The 19,298-nt window shown below is 35.7% G+C and overlaps 1 protein-coding gene across 1 annotated transcript in view; it reads left to right on the top strand.

The window, feature by feature from the left end:
• HDAC9 (histone deacetylase 9) overlaps window positions 1-19,298 on the top strand; it is a 278,167-nt gene that overhangs the window by 212,436 nt on the left and 46,433 nt on the right. The window contains exon 22 of the mRNA XM_063411127.1: window positions 5,259-5,377. Within this exon, the coding sequence (XP_063267197.1) occupies window positions 5,259-5,377 (119 nt within the window). The remainder of the gene's footprint in view (window positions 1-5,258; window positions 5,378-19,298) is intronic.

The following is a 19,298-nucleotide window of genomic DNA, read 5'->3' as shown; positions in this document are numbered from 1 at the left end:
TAGAATAAAAGAATAAAAGAACCAGAGTCCTTTGGTAGAATCACTTTAATGTCTTGCATCTGATGTTCAGATTGGTGGGGAGGGGAGGATCACATGCCTGATGTTTTCTCTAGAACTACACCCAACTGGAAGACATCCCTTGGCTTCTCTGCAGACAGCAGCATACCCAAATGGAACATATTAATTCTTTAGGGAAATCTCCTTAGTCAGACAAAAAGAAATCTTTTCGGCTTCCCAGATACATTCTCTGTTCCCAGTACCATCAGACTGAAAGGAGAATCTGCATTACATTGATCTGGAAGACATAATTTCACTCTGTGAAACTGCAAAAGTTCAGATAAATAACTTCTGCGATGCAGCTGCTCAAGCTTTTAGGTTTTGACATGTTTATTAATGAAAATGAATGAGAAAAGAAAGAAACAGTCAGCCAGGCAAGATGCACTTCTAACTCTGCTGTCATCATTAGGTGAATATGGTATACCAAATATTTATGCTTCTATATGATTCAGATCACAGAAAATAAATATCACTTTTATGTGTTTTATTTTCTTTGGAGAAGGAAGTGGAGGAGAGGGTGAGTCATAGTGGAAGAATAAAATCCATTTCTTTTCTGACAAAAGCTGCTTGTTTTGTCAGAGAAGGAACCTAGCATTAACTTCAGTTTGCTGATAAGCTCTGGAGCCTGACTGGCTTTAAAAAGAAGTGATGGCCTGCCAGTCCCCAGTCTGTACCTGTCTGGTGACCCATGTCCAGAAGCCAAATCATATTCTTACTCTTGCTGGGCATAAGATAATCAATGCTTCTAGGGTCTGAATGCAGACTGCCAGTGCACCCTTGCAAAGATTTCTGATGAGCAGAATTTTGACCCTTCGCACCGTAACAAATCCTGCCAGCTGCAGCCTGACTTCTGAACATAGGACTGGTCTGAGGAATCTTGGAAGATTAACATGAATATGTATTAGTGTATTACCAATGTCATTTGCCTGGTTTATAAAACACCCCAAAATATTTTCTGTTATGATCAGATTTAAAGGGTTCTCTTAGGCGGCTAAGAAGCAAAGTGACATAGTTGTAGGAGCTCCTGAGGAGGTAGTCAGTGGATGATTTCTCCTTTTTACTCCTTGCTATGCCTTCCAGAGTGTAGAAGAGATAGAAAAGGTGCAAGATACAGGGTCTGATGATTCTCTGCTCCCAAGAGATAGTGAAGTATCAGGAGCTGCCTGTCCAATCACACTGAGGTAGGAAAAGATGGTTTACAAGGGAGAAGTGGTCTTCCTGTTGCTTTCTGTAGGCTTTCTTTACAACTACCAGCCTCAAAACATTTGCTGCCCCTCCCATGGTAAGGGTGTTGGGTTAGATGATCTTTAAAGGTCCCTTCCAATTCAGGCTATTCTACGATTCTATGATTCTATGATTCTGTGATTTTCCTAAAGACAGATACTCATGTGAAGGTGCTAAAGCCTGAGAAGTGACAAATGACAAAAGTTTTTGTGTATGTCCTGGTGAAAGTAAGACTATATTTAAAAAGATGTGTGTATATCATTGCTTATAAAACTTCATAAGATAGGAAAGTATGTGTCATTTTTGTGAAAGACTTTTCATGTGCTTTTTGCCACAAAGAAGTTACTGCCAAGGCTAGACAAAAATTAGAGATGTCCTACCTACATAAACCCCAAACTGGAATACTCTTTTCCAGATGTTAAGTTGCTCCTTTCTGAGCAGAGATATCATAGAATTTATTCAAAACAGTAACTACCTAAATGCCTGTAGATTAATGTAGAAGATTAGATTAGAGATTTAGGAACCAAAGGTGTATATGGTCTTTGCAACTGAAAGACTTGTGGCTGTCATCTTTTTGAAAGACCAAATAGTAGCCTTGACTTCTGTAACAGGGACCAGGGACACTCTGGGATGTTTAAGAGAGGAGTCAAGCTTGCTATCCCAGTAAAAAGACTTTTTTTTCATTTTCCATGATGTCTTTCAAAAAGAAAAGTCCTCAGTCTTCAATATTAAATGAAGAACAATATAAGATGGACGAGCTCTGAAATTCCACCTCCCTCCATACTTTGGAGGATGAAAAAGAAATGTACAAGGCAGGGCATACAGGTTAGCTCTTCTGGTACATTGTATGCAGAGTAGCAGCAGCAAAGTTCTGTCTTAGTTTGTGAGACAATATTACAACAAAAGTAGGATGTTATTTTTCTGGTGAAATGTAACAGACACTGTGTAAATTTTCAAAAGCAAAAATTCTTCCTTTCAGAAAAACTCTCTAGGCTGTTTTTTTGGTAATGTGAATTCAGCTAATACTGAAAGCAGTAACAGAACACTGAATTCTAAATGCCACATCCAGTTATTAGCATTATAGCTAATATAATGCTATAATGCTCCTTTCTTTAGCTGAGATTCCTATATATCATTTCTGTAGAGATTTATGAATGTGCTACTATTTCCTGTTCAGCACTACTGAAGATGGTGTTAATAGCTGTTCCTGGTTCTTTGTGTCAAAAGACCAAATGCTTTCAGTATTTAATAATTTTCCTAGTGCTACTCAGTATGGCTGGCAGTTTTAATGTCAGACATATTTATTTGACAAAAATTTTGAATAAACTGTGTCTAAACAATTTTTACTGCTTCTATGAAGGAGATTAAGGGTCAAATGCATTGTTTTGCCCCATTGTTATTAAAAATGTGCTGACATCTTTACACTTTAGAGCAAGGTCTTGAAATGTGGCAGAAGTGTGGGAGATTTTCCTAATGTTCCAAATTATAGGACTCTCAAAGATTTCTTTGTGTGTTAGGCTAGTGAGGCTTGTTACTGCTCAGCAGCTTGAGCTTGCAGAGCTTCTCTGCACTGAACACACTCCATCGTCTGACTCCTGAGCTTAGTCTGTGCTGTACTCGGTGGTGCTGCCACTTTGTTTGACATGAAGAAATAAAAAGCAGAGCCTGACTTGAGTTTGAGGAAATATGAATGGAGAGGAGGAGGGCAAAAGCTCAAGTAGTTGCAGATAGGGAGGGTTCTTCACAGGATCCCTCCTTCTTTCAGTGTATAAGATGTATGGTGCTATGGGGACAGATGAAGATTGTGTATCAGCCACAGTCCTCATCAGTAATCAGGATCCATGCCACATGTGTTGCAGACGTGGGGAAGTTTGGGAAGTATGTGTTGCTTCAGACAATGAATTTGTAATTTAGAGTATCAGAAGGTATGTACATAAGATAAGATGCGGTTGCGTAGGAGACCTTTATTCCTGATATTGTTCCCTAGCTATCTTTGGAGATTAGCCTGCAAAAGCTCAGTCACTGTAGTGTCTAATGTGAGTATTCATATGTGTACTTTGTGTGTTATGGAGTTCTACATTGTGGAACTATAGGAAAAAAAAACCTAGAGAAGAAGTAATTGACTGCCTGCCTCCAGGCCCTGTCAGCTCAAACCTGTAGCAAGCTTGGTGGATATTTGTTTTAGCTATTATAAAAAAGTCCAAGACCTGGAGAGTCTCCAATTGTCTTAAACATTTTATTTATATTATTATTTATTCTCACTATTTAAAAGCTTGTTCCAGTGTGTGAAAAACAGGTGTCCTGCTGCAGCTGCTTCAGGTCCTGTCCACAGGATACAGAACAGGTTATTCCTTTCCTCTTGCAATGACTTACATATTTGTGCACTTTTGTAATGTTTGCTCCCGTGTTATGCAAATCAAATAGTTATAATTATATTATTTATCCACTTAAGTTATGCTTTTTAGAAGTTTTTTCTTTGCTTTTGATCTCTCCAGTAGGTCTAGATCCTTCTTGAAGTGCAATGCTCTGTACTGGAATCCATATTTCAGCAGAGGTCTACTAATGACATGTAAAAAAAGGAATATTTCACAACTTATATCACTTTGCCTGCAGATGTTTGTAGTGCAATTTCAGCAAATTCACCAAAAATTTTTTAAGCGACCTCTATGCCTTTTTAAATGTAAAACTATATTCATTGAAATGTTATATGCCCTGAAATAAATTTTTTACTTCATCTGAGTTCTCTTTTTTTATGACAAACAAGTAAAAAGAACATTTTCCTAATATTAAAATTACCTTTGATGAAAATAAAACACGATAATGTTTTAAATGCATAGATCAAAAACTAAACTAAAGAAAAACCTAGAGAATTGTTAATATCATTAACGTGTCTTTTTTTCCCCCAGAAAACCTAAAACTTTCAACAAAAAAAAAAGATTTCTTTGGACTAAGCTGTTTATCAAATAAATTAATAAACATTGAACTTAAACAAATAGCATTACACATGCACAAAATTAATCTTCACATTCTGACCAGTGTAGACTAATTGGGATTTCCTAGAGTTAAATTATCCATGACAGAAAATTCATATATGTATTTGCTTTTTAGTGTTAGCTGTGTCCCCCTGATTTAGCACAGCCATTACAGTGTCAGTGTTTGGCAAACCAGTGGAAAAGCCATCCTTACTCCTTCAATTTGGGGTCAGCCTGAAAGAACACATCTGCAAGTGCAGAACACAGGGCTTATCTTTTCCTTCAGTACGTCTTTCATTCTTCGAGACTGGAGAAGGGCAAAATCAAAGTGATAAAATATCTGCCCATAAGTTTGTCAAGGAAGGGGTTAAAAAAGTGGAATCTTTGTGACTGTAAAGGGCTGAATTATCTTCCTGACTCCAGCAGGGGTTGCTGTCACTAGTTTGTGGTTGTCACATTCCTGTTATGCTTGACCTTGGAAAGGCTTGACAACATAGTCTGGATTTGATTAAGGGAATTTCATGTTTTTCCTTTGCTAGAGTCACCCCCCACCTCGACAAACATTTAAAAATGTTAAGGAGTAAAAAAAAAAAGTTTGGAAAGCAAACATTTTCCCAAAAGAAATTTATAGTTCAAATTTACACCAAGTTCGCACTAACTGGAGCAGTCCGGGTTTCCAGTCAGGCTTTGAGAGGTCTCTGTAAACCATTAGTCACTTCCCTGGAAGAGGCAGTTTTTTATAGGCAGCAGGATAAAATAGACACAGATGTGTAAGTAATATTAGAGGCTTTCACATGTACCTGCCTTTTTTTTTTTCAGTCATAGAAAAGAAAAAAAAGTGATTATAGAAAGAAATTGACTGAAGCCTTTGACTTGAACAGCTACCATGGAGATTGGTTTAATTAATCTAAAATGTGTTGTGTTTTTTTTCTGATTATGACAATTTATGTAATGCAGATGGAAGTTCTTTTGATTTTATCACATTGGGTTCTTTACATTCTACAGGACTGTGATTATGCCAGCTGCCAACGAGTTTGATCCAGAAATTGTCCTGGTGTCAGCAGGATTCGATGCTGTGGAAGGCCACGACCCTCCGCTGGGCGGGTACAAAGTCACAGCTAAATGTAGGTATTGCCATTGGCACGTGTTTCTGAGCTGTATTTTTTTTAGGTAGGAACCTTACTATATAAGCCCAGTTCACATCCATGTTTCTGTTTTGTGAGATGACAGCTGTGTCAGGCACTGAGGGCAGGGATTGTCCAGTAGTTAATACCCAGAGATGTCTGGAGAGCTGCAGTGCTTGCCCAACTCATGGACAAGGTGGAAACAAACATGTTAGAGTTTCTGGCTCACTCCTTTCTGTTCCTCGTGGCATTTTTGTCTTGACTTTCTAAAGTATTACTTTTCTGGCATTCAAATAACATTTTAGAGGTTTCATGCTTTTCAATAGGCCCCAATTTCCAAATGCTGGAATATGTTACTTTTCTTTAAATATATATTGGAGATTTTAGACTTTGGATGCCTAAATCAAATCTCATATTGCTCTTTTATTATTGTAATCTTTTCAGCTCCATGGCATTAATCCTGAATTACATCAGTGTTCATGAAGGCCAAATTTTTCTAAAAGACTACTCTGTTGGGTCTCAATATTTGGATGTCCATTTCACTCTTTCAAAATGTGTGCTTATGGTAGAGATTTAATCCTTTCTGAAAGACAGGTCTGTGACATATCTCATATGCAGCACTCCAAAATCACTAGCTCTTAGCAGACATTGTGGCCAAACTGATTCTGAGCCTGGGATGTTAAGCAAGGCTGGGTGGTGTAGTAATTACCTCTCTGTACAGTAATGTGCCTTGTAACATTGTTGTATATCAATTGCTTTACATGAGGCAGCACAAAATGGTTTCCTAATGCAATGCTGTGAATAATTTTCTTCAGTATATCTACTTTTATTCAGCGTATTCAGTCTACAATATCACTTCAACAGTTATTAAATATGGACCTCTGCTGCTAATGGCAAATGCCTTGGGAAAAGTCTGGAGAAGTCAATGAGAGTTAATGGCATTTAAAACACTGCACAGATGGACTGCAGTTCAGAGGATTTTGTCCTAACCTCTGCCTTTTGTTACAGATCAGTAGACCAAACCTGTTGTTTACCTCAGGAGGTTCAGGGCAGATAAGCAGATTTTTTGGTTTAATTTTCACTGCAAGGCTCCCCTGAATACCAATGACAGTGATGGAGGAACAGAGTGTCCATAGAGGTGTGCTCTGGAGAGGGAAAATGCAGAGATCAGTGCAAGGATCTACCCAAAGACACTTACACAAGGTGCTAATGCACAAATGGGCTGGAAATGGAGTATCCCTCTGGTTGCAAGGAAGATATACTGAGTTTTAGCACACTTTTCAGCTTAATGCAGTGGCTACACTGGAGAGGGAAGAAACATAGCAGGCAGTGTGCATGTTTGAGTATCATTTCCCTGTGTGTTATGATTTTTAGTAAAACATTTTGCAGGAAGAGGTGAGAGATTTACTCACTGTTTTTTTCCATATGTGGTTCCTGGTCAGTGGCACCATTCCATGAGGTTGTGTGGGAGAGAGGTGAACTTTCAACTGGTATTAAATTAGATATTTTGTTGAGAGCCATTGTATAACTATCTGTATTTAGCTGTTGAGAAGGTATTCTATGTGTCCCTTTAGGGTGCAAGATGCTTTGGCATATGTAATATTCTGGCATAGCAACTTCAACAACTTAACTAGTAATAGCAGCAAAGAAAAACTGACGTTACAATTAGTGCTAATTTTCATTAATGAACTAATTAACTCTTCACAAGCTATTTAAAGAAATCTTAATACATTTTTCAATATAAGAGATGCATATCTACTTCTACATATGTGTCTGTAAGCAAAAAAGGTGATTTTTTTACTTACAGACAGAAAAAAAGAACCAGTGTAGGTGGCTCTTGTTTAAATTAAGAGAAAAGCCGAGATAGACTCAGATAATGATCATGCACCTGAGGGATGAATAAAGGCATATTTGCAGAGCCAAAGGAATTTATTATTTCCCCAAAACAAAATTCTTCACATTCCACCATACTATTTTAGAACATAACATACTATATGTGGTATGTAGGAAAATGAACAGTCTGTTAAAAAAAATAAGGTCCAAAGAGAAACTTTCATATTAGAGACTAAAAGTAGATATTTGTGCAAAGTTTGAATATAATTGGTTTGTAATAATTAGAAATTATATGCCAATACATAAAGCTGAACCTATAAATATTCTTTCTTTATAAATCTTTGGTACTTTGTGTATACTTAATACACTGAATTTTCTGATTTCTATGGTTTAATACAAGCTCTCCAAATTAGGGAGAGATTGACATCAAAGGAGAGAAGATAGATCCTTAGCTACTAACCTTGCTCTTAAATAGTATTCAGAAGCCACTAGATACTTGATAATGAATTATATCTTTCCCTCAGACTACAATCTAAGAGAAAAAATTAAAACGTATTAACCAATCAATTGTCCCAAGTTATGAAGTAAAAATCATTGGATGAAGATAGCAGATTGAACTAATTACAGCCTTGGAGTAAACATATAGCAGCCAATTACATTCAGCAAAAAATGGTCTGATAAATCTGCACAGTTTGAGAAATGTAAACAGTTATCTGGTTTAATTCAGAATTTTAATTTTTTTTCTGTTTTTTCATACAATCTTATTTACTGAGGAGTATTTCTGAGTATGCCATTTCTGATTAGTAAAGAAACATGTCAACAACAGAATAATCATATATATATATATAATTGTATCTGATTTTAAATCTGTGATTCTGTTGTGCATGTCAGGATTTCTCACAATGAGGTGACTCTCAACTATTTTGGAAGGCTGTAGAGTGGAATCTGGCCAAGTGAGCTCAGTTATGATAGCAGAGCTTGAAGATATCTCATTTCCTAATTTATCTCTACTTATATTAAGTAATGAAATCACTAATGGTCTTTTTCCCATTAAAAAAGAAAAAAGAGAGAGAGAATGTTTAAAAAAAGATTGGAAGGGAAATTTGAATTTTTCCCATCTTATTGCACTTTTCAAATCACTTTCCCTATTTTTTCAAAGTGGCTTTACAATTCATCCTCATCTGTTTATTAGTTTTCACTAAACAAAGCAATATTTAGCTAAGTTTTACCTGTCTGTGAAATAGATTTGTTTGGTGCAATGTAGAATTGAGAATGAACACTAAGTAAAACATTTTTTCAACCCCAACTTTGAGGATTTCACGGGCACATTTTTCTTTATGTTAGCTCTTTGTGCCAATCCTCTCTCTTAATGAAGTGCTATGATTTCAAAAGGTGCTTTTATAATACACTTACATACACGTACACAGCTTGAAATGTATACTCAACCCATGTGCATAAACTTTGTGATGGATTTTATATTCTTTTAAGAACAAAAAGGGCTTCAAAGATTTGATATGACTGGTGGCATATGGCAGAACTTGTTGCTGCTGGGAAGTTCTCAGTCCTTCGGTACAGGCTGCATTCCTAATATCTTAGTAAGGAAAGGCAAGCTTTATTGACAACACTGATGAAAGGCCACCTAGCATAATTAGAAACAGGTATACTTTAGAATTCACAATGGCTTTGCCTTGAAGAAGGTCTCCCTCCCACAAAAGGGTTTGTGTCAGAAAAGGACTTTGTTTTTCCAAATAAAAACTTTCTGTCTGCTAAAAATGTTATCTTTACTCACAGACACTGCCTTGCCTGTGGCATTATGCTATGGGAACTGCACCAAGTTTAAAATCAAAAAGCAAAGAGAAGAAAGTGAGACAAGTGTCATATGAAACTTCTCTGGTAGTCCTCTTGGCCCAGGGTCTTGCACCAGTTAAAGGTGCCAACCCTTACTCAGGAGCTTCTCTAAAATCTGCCAGAATTGCCAGGTGTGTTCTGTCAGAAATATTCAGGCAATTTGTGTCAGATTTTGCTTTCTGTGCCCCTTCTGTAATGATTCAAGATTAACTTAATTAGCTGAAATAGAGGAATACCTTTTGTAATGTTAAGTCCATCTTCAGTACTAGCATGGCTCTGTGCCTCCTGCTTGGCTCAGGGGTTCCCCAAGATGTAAGGTGAAGGTGGGTGCATCAGCTGGAACTTACACACAACTGTTATGCACAGTAGCTTTTGAACTCATTGGGGTCTCTTTGTTTTATTGTAAAATATAATCAGGTGAGGGGAAAACACGTCTCAGTTCCCGACTAGTCCAATGGTTTCTTTTTATTATTAGAATTTTTTTTCAATAAGATAACAGGAAATATTAGCACTATGTAATGTATTATTAAAACATATTTTTATCAAATTCACTTTTTGTGCTGGAGTAATAAAATTGTATTTACAATAAAAAATAAGAAAAATAATGGTAAAAGAAATAATGGGAATAAAGGAATTTTATATTTAGAATAGTAAGGATATGTCTAAACAGTATGAATGTACTCTTTTCTGTTATCCTTATGATCCTTATAGGAACAATTGAAGATAGCACTGAAATATTTTGTGCTTTATTTGACAATTAATTTTTACGTCATCTGCTAAAATATTCAGTATTATCACACAATTAGAATTTTGTGTAGTGCAGAAGTCTGAAGAACCGTTGTCAGATCTGGTAATAAATTTGCAAGTTGTTGGATCTTGTAAGGGAACTGGTTTTAGATTTAGCTCTGCAGGCTGAAGATCTCCATGTAACTTTATCCTGAGGTGAAGTACTTTTACTTTGTTTTATAGAACAGCCCTTAGAATAATGCTTGCACTAAAGCCAGTGGGATCACTTTACTGTTCAAGTAAATATTCTACATATTCATTAAGTCGTGACCATTCCATAAAAAGAATAAAGTAAAAGAAAAAGTAAATAGAGATGTGTCAAGTAAGAATGAAGACCTTTTTCAAGGTACTTAACTTCTTGAAGCACTGTATTTGCTAAGGGCTATGATGATTTACTGGAGTTTTCCTGTTGTTTTACTCTCCTATTCCAAAGATGCTATTTGACACCAGAGTGCAAAATAAAATCATCAATTAGCGGTGGGAAAGGATACCACTGTGGGCATTTAAAGAGTAAATGATATTTTGTCTGTTGGAATATTTGTCTTTGTTATGCCAAATCTGTAATAAAAAGTTGATCTAGTGCCTGGAATATAACTAATTCTATCTAAGCTGATTTGCAGCTTTTAATGTTTTTATTTGAGAAAATTGCAATAACTCCCTTAACTTATCAAAAGCTGCATTTTGCTGCAATACACTCCATTCAAGTGGGACCAGTGAAAAAAGTGCTGAAGTTATTAGAGTTTCCCTTCTCACGAGCCCAGGTGGTTTCCAAAGGATATGTCAGCATAAGTGGTAGAAATTAATGCATAAAAAAGACTGCTGACTTACACGTAGCCAATAGCTCTTCCGTGAGGAATCTTTTCTCATGGCTGGAAATTTGAGGAATACAAAAAAGAGCAACCAGCTTGAACCTGGGGGCCTGTTGGTTTCCTGTTGCTTTACCTTTCACATTTCAGTTCCTATTCCCACTATGAGCAGTGAGTTTTGATAAAAAGATCTCTGAATGTAACACTAAATGGTGTAAAAAGCTAAAGTACCTGGCATCTTGGCACAAGCAAATTCATTAGTAATGGGCACAGTTGTAATAAAGAGATGATTGCTGAAACCAATGATCTAGCATGGTATGCCAGCTGTCACTGGAAGGCTTTAAAGGAGATTTATAAATGATGGCATCCTTACAATTAGGTGTGCCATAGGACACTCAGACACCAGAGGCTTCATGCAAAAGTTTTTCTTCAATGACTAGTCTTTTCTTAAGCCTTCACAGTTGTCCTATTTTATCTTGGAAATCTTCTCGGTTTCCCACTGTGTTTTGGGTACAGTATATGGGTTAGAAACAGACCAAAGAATAATGCTGGAACTACATATCACTGAATTCAAATGCAGAGCTGCTCAGGGTCAAAGCCTGGTACTTCAGATGTGTTTCAGAGATAAAGTTTCCCATGTTCCAGCTTCAGTATTTCTAAAACATTCTGTGTGACTATTTCAAGTACTTAAAAGGCTATATATGTTTGCGGGTTTGGTTTTTTTTTTTCTTCCTGGAAGTACTTAGTTTCTAAAGGAGTCCCCAAATAGTATTGTTACTTTCTACTGGAATTGAACAGCCTTGGACTGGCTGTGAGTGGTTTTGGGTAGAATGATTATAATGTCTTTTGTTAGGGACTTCACTTTCTTGGGATTGTCTGCAAGTCTTCTCTGACTCTTGACTCCAAGGAAGAGTCCTGGCAGGGACTACTGGGGCTAATGTAATAGGTTAAAGGAAGGCAGGAGAAAGGAGTCCTTGCAAGTTGACATCTGACTAAAGGGAGCTACTATCTTGGTAGCTGTGATAGCACAGGATGAATTTCTAAAAACAGCTTTGCAGGCTTTTATAATGTCATGTCTAATCTCTTCACAAGCAAGAAAGTCTTTTTGACTCACCTATGAGAAGCTGTGATCTTGGTAAGTCTGGCACTGACTGCTGCTGACTGCAGTTTTGTGGCTGGCATTGCTGCTCCAAGCAGCTCCTTGCCATACAAAAGGGTGATTGCACACCACTTCCCCTTCTGAATTGTCCATTATTTACCTTGCACTGGGCCAGCTTCTTGTCTATCTCTCTGTAAGCACATGGAGCATTAACTCATCCACCCATCACAAAGCAAAGTCAAAAAAGTGAAGAGACTTCTATTGGGCTGAAGCTGAATCCCATTATGGAAGGACCAGTGTGTGCCAGGGGCAGCAGTGAAAGGAAGAGATTACATAGGATAATTTATGGTAGCGGTAAACTGTTAAATTACCTCAGTTACCAGAGCTGCCTTTGTTTTTGATTTCTGAGTTCAGAGATTTGATTTTTTTGACATTATTTGGCTTATCTTTGTGACACTTAAGATGATAGAATGATTATCAGCAGGGTAGATCTTCAGCTTTTGAATCAGAGCTAGCAGCATTGGAAATAGGTTGGAGCAATGATCATTGATACAGTTTTCACTGGGGAGTGTCCTCATTGGTATATATTTTCTTTCTGTCCCTTTTGTCTCTTGGAAACTACATGATACCCAGTGACTGCCACCAAGAAAATTTAGCATCAAGACTTTGCATCCAGTTGTTCTCTTCTGAAGGCAAAGTCTGGGTTTTCTCTAGGGTGATTTCTTGAATACTAATGAAATGGTAGTTTGGTATGATCCAAAAGAAATCAAAATGGATGAAAAATTAATTGGTGACCAACCCTTAGACATGATTATTTTCACAGGATTCACTGTAAGAAGTAAAGCATTTTGGTTTCTTTTTCCTTGTAGCCCAGAGCAGACATTGCTGTATCATATCCTATGGTTTGGATATGGCCATTTGATTGCTCAGCCTCCTAAAGCAGATAATGTTTTTTTACTCCTGCATTTGTACTCCTTAAATTTGCTCTTGCAATAAAAGATTGGTGATTTATTTGTCAGTGACTCCAAGATCTGGTTCATTATTGGCTTGTACATTACATTTACATTTATAAATATGAAATGTAGAAAATTTCACAATTTCTGCTCTCTGAGGAATAGTCTGTTGGCTCCTGTATAGGAGAGATTGGAATTTAATGTATAAAATTAGTGTCCTCTCTAGGACACAGCATAAAAAGGCAGATATGAAGATACAGGAGAAGTTCTTTCTCTTTTATTGTTTCGTTTAAAGAAGGGATTAGTGCTTGGAGAAATTCAGATGTTTGGTTGAAGAATCTGCTTTCACATACTGGCAAGTAAGCATATGTCAATGGCTTGGACTATGAGCTTGAGCCATGAGGAGGCAGTGAATAATTCACCTCATTTACTGAGGCTAGGAAAATCCTCGTCTTCAAACTTTGGGGCACGCATGTGTAACTGGACACACAAAATTCATCTGAAGGATTCAGAAATCTTAGTAATGATTTTGTTATTGCCCAGTGTTTTCGATACTGTTTGGCTAACTGGTGTATCTTCCAGAAAGGATCTACCTGAGCAGAAAGTTATGTGAAATTAGAAATATTAATAAATAAGCATTGATTTGACCTGCTTTTTCACTTTTGCTTGGCCTTTCTTTCTGCAAATGAGCCAGCAGAGAATTCTGTTTCCATTCCCACTCCTGCCTCTCAAAGAGATCTGTCTGCTGGCTAGTTAACTAATTGGTACAAGTGAAAAACCACCTGTATGGCATGTTCAGCTATGCAGTGTCAATCCATCTGCAGAATGCATCAGGTGCCCATTCCTTGATTTAGGGCAGTTGCTGGGGACAGGGCAGAGGATAGATTACAGTCCGAAAAAAAGAGAATCTACAGAACCATTAAGAATTATTTTCCATTTTTGGTCATCTTCCCTTATGTTTTCACCTACCTCTTGATGTTTTTTCCTTTCATGCTACAGTAGCTACTTTGGCTAATGACAATAACTTACGTGAGGGATGCAAAAAAAGGTAAAATTGGTCATACCTGCTCTCAGTTTTGAAATTAAACTTATGAAATCTTTTTCCTTATTGCAACAAAGAGGCTGTCATTTAGTAGAAGAAAGGAAAGAACAAAGGGTTGTTTTTTTTTTTGCTTAGGCAGCATTAATCATGTCAGATTACAATTTAAACAGAGCAAATTAAATATAAGATTTTAGGGCCATTTTGAAACTAATGGAGCTTGACACAGTGTTCAGCAACTTGCCTGTGCCTTTTGCAGGATTGGGTCCTGAGAGAACATTGTTGAAAGACATCTCCAAATGTGGATTTCTGCATAACAAAGTGTCTGATCTTTTATAGCATCGTTGCGTTGGGAATTAGTCTTGTCTTTGGGAATTTGTAGTCTTTAGTAGAAGAGCATGATTTATGTCTTAGAATTTAACCATTCTCTGTAATAAATAGAAATGTGCCACAAGTATTTACTTGGTTGCGCCATGGGAAAATTTTTAACATATTGTTCACAGCTACAAAATGCTATAAAAGAGGGCATGTAATTTGAAGACCGACTATCCTTTGTGATTTCTAACCAATAGATTGATTAATATCTTTAAAAAGAGACAGCAGCCAAAATGTTTACATCTCATTAGGCAGAGAAGAAGAGAGCACACACAGTTTTGATTATGAGCTTGGACGGTTCATTTCTTTGGGCTTCACATCCCCACTACTTAAGGCAGACTGTAACTTTAAGATGTTATCTCTTGCCTGCATAAATAAACAGCCAGTTATGCTTTTTATGGTGGGTAGTTCTCAAACCAACAGGGGATTAAATGATATTAGCTGGAGTTTGTGGTTCCCTGCTGAACTATCACGGGCTCCATGGATTCCTGTCCTGAATATTTGACAGAGCAAACACCTCTTATCTGAGGTGATATTCTCACACTGGCCTCTTGGCCATGGACTTCAAAAGCTGATCACAGGGAGGGCTTGAGAGGCAATAACCCTTAATATAACAGTCTCTCCTGATAGGGATAGACAAGGTAAAGGTAAGGCGTCTCTGAAGTTAGCTCTTGTGTGTTTAGCCCCATGGGGTGATAAGGGGCCATCTGTTTTTTCAGTCTGCAAACTCATCTTTTTCACACTATCCCAGTATCAAGTACACTTTCGGTCTGACTGCTATCAGCACCAGCAATTCTGTAATCTGAAGAGGTTTTCTTGGTATTTTTAGCTTTGATACCCAGCAATTGTCTTAGTTGCTGTTGTGTTGGTTTTTTTTACCCAAGTAAATATATAAAATAAAATTTAAAACATTATGTTCAAGGTACTATTGTCACAAAGAAAATAAGTTATTGAAATAGGTGTTATGAAAGTTATGTTAATTACTTGTGAGAAGGAAACCTTTTGTGTTTACCTGTGTGATTAAACTCAAAACATCAGTTCATGGTGGTAGTTTCAAAAAGTCACATCACCACACCTTTATTAATCGTTGAAATAGAATATCAGTACTACTAGTTCCAGAAGTTAAAAAAACACTGCTTCAGGCCTCAAAACTATTGTAAGAGTTAGCAAAATGCTACTTAGATTTCTTTTATTGTGGCACTCCCAAAATATCTTCCTTCATCTTTTAAGCTTTTCCCTGCAGCCATTTTTTATCAATGAAACATTCAGATTCAATTGCAATCTCCTGATTATAATAGCTTTATATGAAAACCCTGAATACTATGAAATCTGCAATAAAATTATGCAAGTTGCCAACACTGACACATGAAAAAATCTCTATTTTTTTCAGCACTTTATTACCTTAATTCATTGTTTTGAGGGGCAGGGGTGGGGGCTGTCTTTAAGGAAATTGTTCTTGCTTATACCAACTAATTGCCATAAAATTTCTGGAAATGCAAGAATGTATATCCTAATCCCACAAGCTTTTACCTGCTTTGAGCAGTCCTGTTGATTGAGACTACCCCACCAACTCGATTAAGATTTACTAAAATAAGTAACGTTTGCAGGGACAGATATTTTAAATATTAATACAGTACAAAAAACATGCTAAAAACTCTTCAAAAGCGTATTTACATGAGAACACTGTTATTTAAATGCTTCCTGAAATCTTATAGAATTAAATTGAAAAGAAATAAGAATTGTTCTATTTTAAAATATATCCCTTTGAAGTGAATTTACTTCATAACTCATTTACTTCAGGTTCATTCTTTTCTCCCCATCATCAATTATGATTCATGTACACTTAAATGGACCAAGGGAAACACTTTGAAAGATCTTCTTTAGAAGAAGAAACTAAAATTAGATAACTGTCCAGGACAACAAAGCATTGTTAGTTAATAAAAAAATCAATTACTTAATGTTTTTTGTTTATGATGGCAAATTAATAATTTATTTGTTTCCATTGATCCATAGTCTTATCTCTTCTCCTGAAATTCCTCTTGGTAAAAAAAAAAAAAAAAAAAAAAAAAAAAAAAAAAAAAAAAAAAAAAGTTTCTCTTTTTGATATCTCACATTGCATCCATTCAGAAGTAATTTGTTTGTGAAAACTGTTTTCTAAATGTTTTTTACTTGTTTAAAACATATTAGCATTCTCTAAAAACAAAAAAACCCAAAGCTGTTTAATTTAATAGTGGAATGTGTCCTTTAATGAAATGTCTGTTTTTTAAATGTGTTACCTTTCAAATTTTTTTTCCTGATATAATTAATTAACATCAGATATGAATTCAGTGATTTATTTGTATGGAAAACAGATCACTGACATGTATTTTCATATAATTTGTGTTTTTATTAATGATTGCAGCCAGGCATAATGTGTTTGTTTTTGTTCATAATTTTCTTCTTATTAAGATAAGCTGGTTTGCAAAGAATTACTTAAATTGCTTTGCATAATATTTTTATGCTGTCAAGAGAAATTATCAATTTAAAATTTGAGACACATATAAATCTCAATAAAAATTGACAATCTTCCCAAGTTTGTTTTGTTTTTTTAGATTTTCATATATTTCTCTTTAAAATAAGCAGAATTATTATTTATTTCTGTTAAAAGTTTATCCAAAGCAATGGAAAAGTTACAGAATGTCTTAAATTGTTTTGGAGTTTTTTGAGTTAGAGTGGAGGTATTGACTAAAAGATCAAATCCAGTTGTTATTATTTGTATCTATTTTTAATTCTGTTTGAAAAGGTAGTATCTGTAGTATCAGAAATCCTTTGTATTCAGTGAAAGTTATAGTAACATCTTTTATGGTCCCTACAGGAACAGCTTTGCAGTAAAATTGCTTTTCAATATTATTGGTCTGTGTCCTAACAAATTTACCAGGACTTTCAAGAAATTTTGTCAAATAACCTTTGAAATTGCTGCATAATTAAGTCCAGTGCTAGAAGCATGTTAGCACAGTAGTCAAAGTGGGAGAGTGGAACCCATTTTGTTGAAATTTCCAAAGCCAGCATGAGCAGATCAAAAGAATTTTTCATTGACTTAAATATTTGAGTAAGCAGCATTTTTAAACCTGCATCAAACCCTGCAGAAAAAAGTGAAGAAAATCCATTTATCAAGTTATGCAATGCTGTTTCAAAATTGTAATTTAAATAACAAATACGTTGCATCAAAAGAACTAGTTATCCAAAAATAATTGTGTTATTTATGTCACCATATGAATATCTTTTTTTTCTAGTGGTGCTAACTGCTCTGATGGTAGCTCTGTAGAACATACATGAAGACAGTGCTTATGTCCTGAACCATGTAATTTTTTTCTTTTAGCTCTTTTTGGGTGCATCTAGTCCCACACACAGTGGGCACCTCTGGGATTTTCCCAGCAGGCTTTTTGAGGAAAAACAATGAGGTCACAAAAGCTGAAGATCTTTAAGGGGAAAAAGTAGTAGTTGTGGGATGTTTTCATCCACCAGGAGTTTCCTTCCAATTCACTGAGAATTGCTGAAGGTTTTTTCAAAATCCCATTACAAATTTGAAGATTATCTAAATGAACACTATTTTTATAATGTTTTAGGTTACTGATAGGGAGTAAAGACGATTACTTTAAAAACACTTTAAAGAGTCTGTGCAGTTTTAATGGCTTGAGTGAAACAAAACACCAAACAGGATGTCCTTGTCCCCTTTGAACTTGAGGCATCACATTGACATGAAGCTACTGAATTCTCTCATTAGTTTGGTGGCGCTGGAATCCCAGAGGCTCTTAATGAAGATAAGTTTTTATGTACTGCTCTCGAAAAAGAATTGAAACTGAGTCTGATAAATTTAGTAGTCTATCACAGACATGATAAAGTTGGGAAATCAACAGAAAAGAAAGTAAGAGAAAGAAAAAGAGAAAGAGAAAGAAAAAGAGAAAGAAAAAAGGAAAAGAAAGCTGGCAAAGAAGAAAAGAAAAGAAAAGAAAAGAAAAGAAAAGAAAAGAAAAGAAAAGAAAAGAAAAGAAAAGAAAAGAAAAGAAAAGAAAAGAAAAGAAAAGAAAAGAAAAGAAAAGAAAAGAAAAGAAAAGAAAAGAAAAGAAAAGAAAAGAAAAGAAAAGAAAAGAAAAGAAAAGAAAAGGGAAAAGATTGAAATCTAGAACATAATATTACAAGTGTCTTTCACTCAGACAAAAAAGGATTTTCCTTATTGTAATTAATATTATGTAGATAAAAGAAAGGGAGATATTACTCATTTGCATTTTTATGTAATTTAAAAAAAAAACCTTTTAAAATATTTACCTAATTTTTTATTATGTTTCATTATACTGGAAGAAAATTTTGTAATTTGTTTTAATGGAACAGGCCACCTTATACCAAAACAAAGGTACTTGTAGCATAACCACTTTAACATGGTGTACACTGACCATCAGAACTTGTCAGACATAAACTCAGTATTTTTGAGAGAGAAAGTAGAGAAGAAAATCTTCTATTCCAAGGTGAGACATATACCTCAGGCAGAAACTGAGAGGATATATTTAGTTCAGTAAACAGTCAGCACTGTTCTAGATATATTTCATCTGAAAGACAATAGCAGTCTTTTGGCTTTGGCTGACTACTGACAATTAGAGCATCATAAACCAGATGTCAAATATTAAGTCTTGAGTAACTTTTTTCTTCAAAATTTGCCAATCCCTCTTGTCATCGTGGCTCAACTACCTAATTTAGTCCATTGGATTACACTGTCCTTGCTCAGTACCTGTTTTTATTTTATTAAAACTAGTGAAAGAGTATCTGTGAAATATATTGATTTGCTCTGAATGTTTCCTTAGCTTTTAAGAAAACTGATGCACAGTTAGTAGAGTCAGAAATAAACATAAAATGAAAAAAGGTCAGATAAAAGGCCTTTCATTACTGCAGGAATATTTTCTGACCAGTTTTATTATATCTCTGTGTCACTGAACTGTTCTTTCTCTGTTAGTTTCAACTCAGTGACTTTTAGAACTTACTGCCTTTGGGAGATTGATCTGTGGATATTTCATTCTTGAAGCTTGTCCCTTGGGATTTGATTTTCATTTGCTTCAGTTTATCTCTCTAAAGTAGGCAATCATTTCCCTCTTTCAAATGTCTCGTTTTTGAAGCAATATAGATATTTATGGTAGTGCTGTTTAGAGATCCC

The sequence above is a fragment of the Prinia subflava genome, chromosome 1, assembly GCF_021018805.1.
Source record: "Prinia subflava isolate CZ2003 ecotype Zambia chromosome 1, Cam_Psub_1.2, whole genome shotgun sequence".
NCBI classification, from domain to species: Eukaryota; Metazoa; Chordata; class Aves; order Passeriformes; family Cisticolidae; genus Prinia; species Prinia subflava.
Note: the sequence above shows the minus strand (reverse complement) of the source record. Positions and strands in the feature narration are given on the sequence as shown.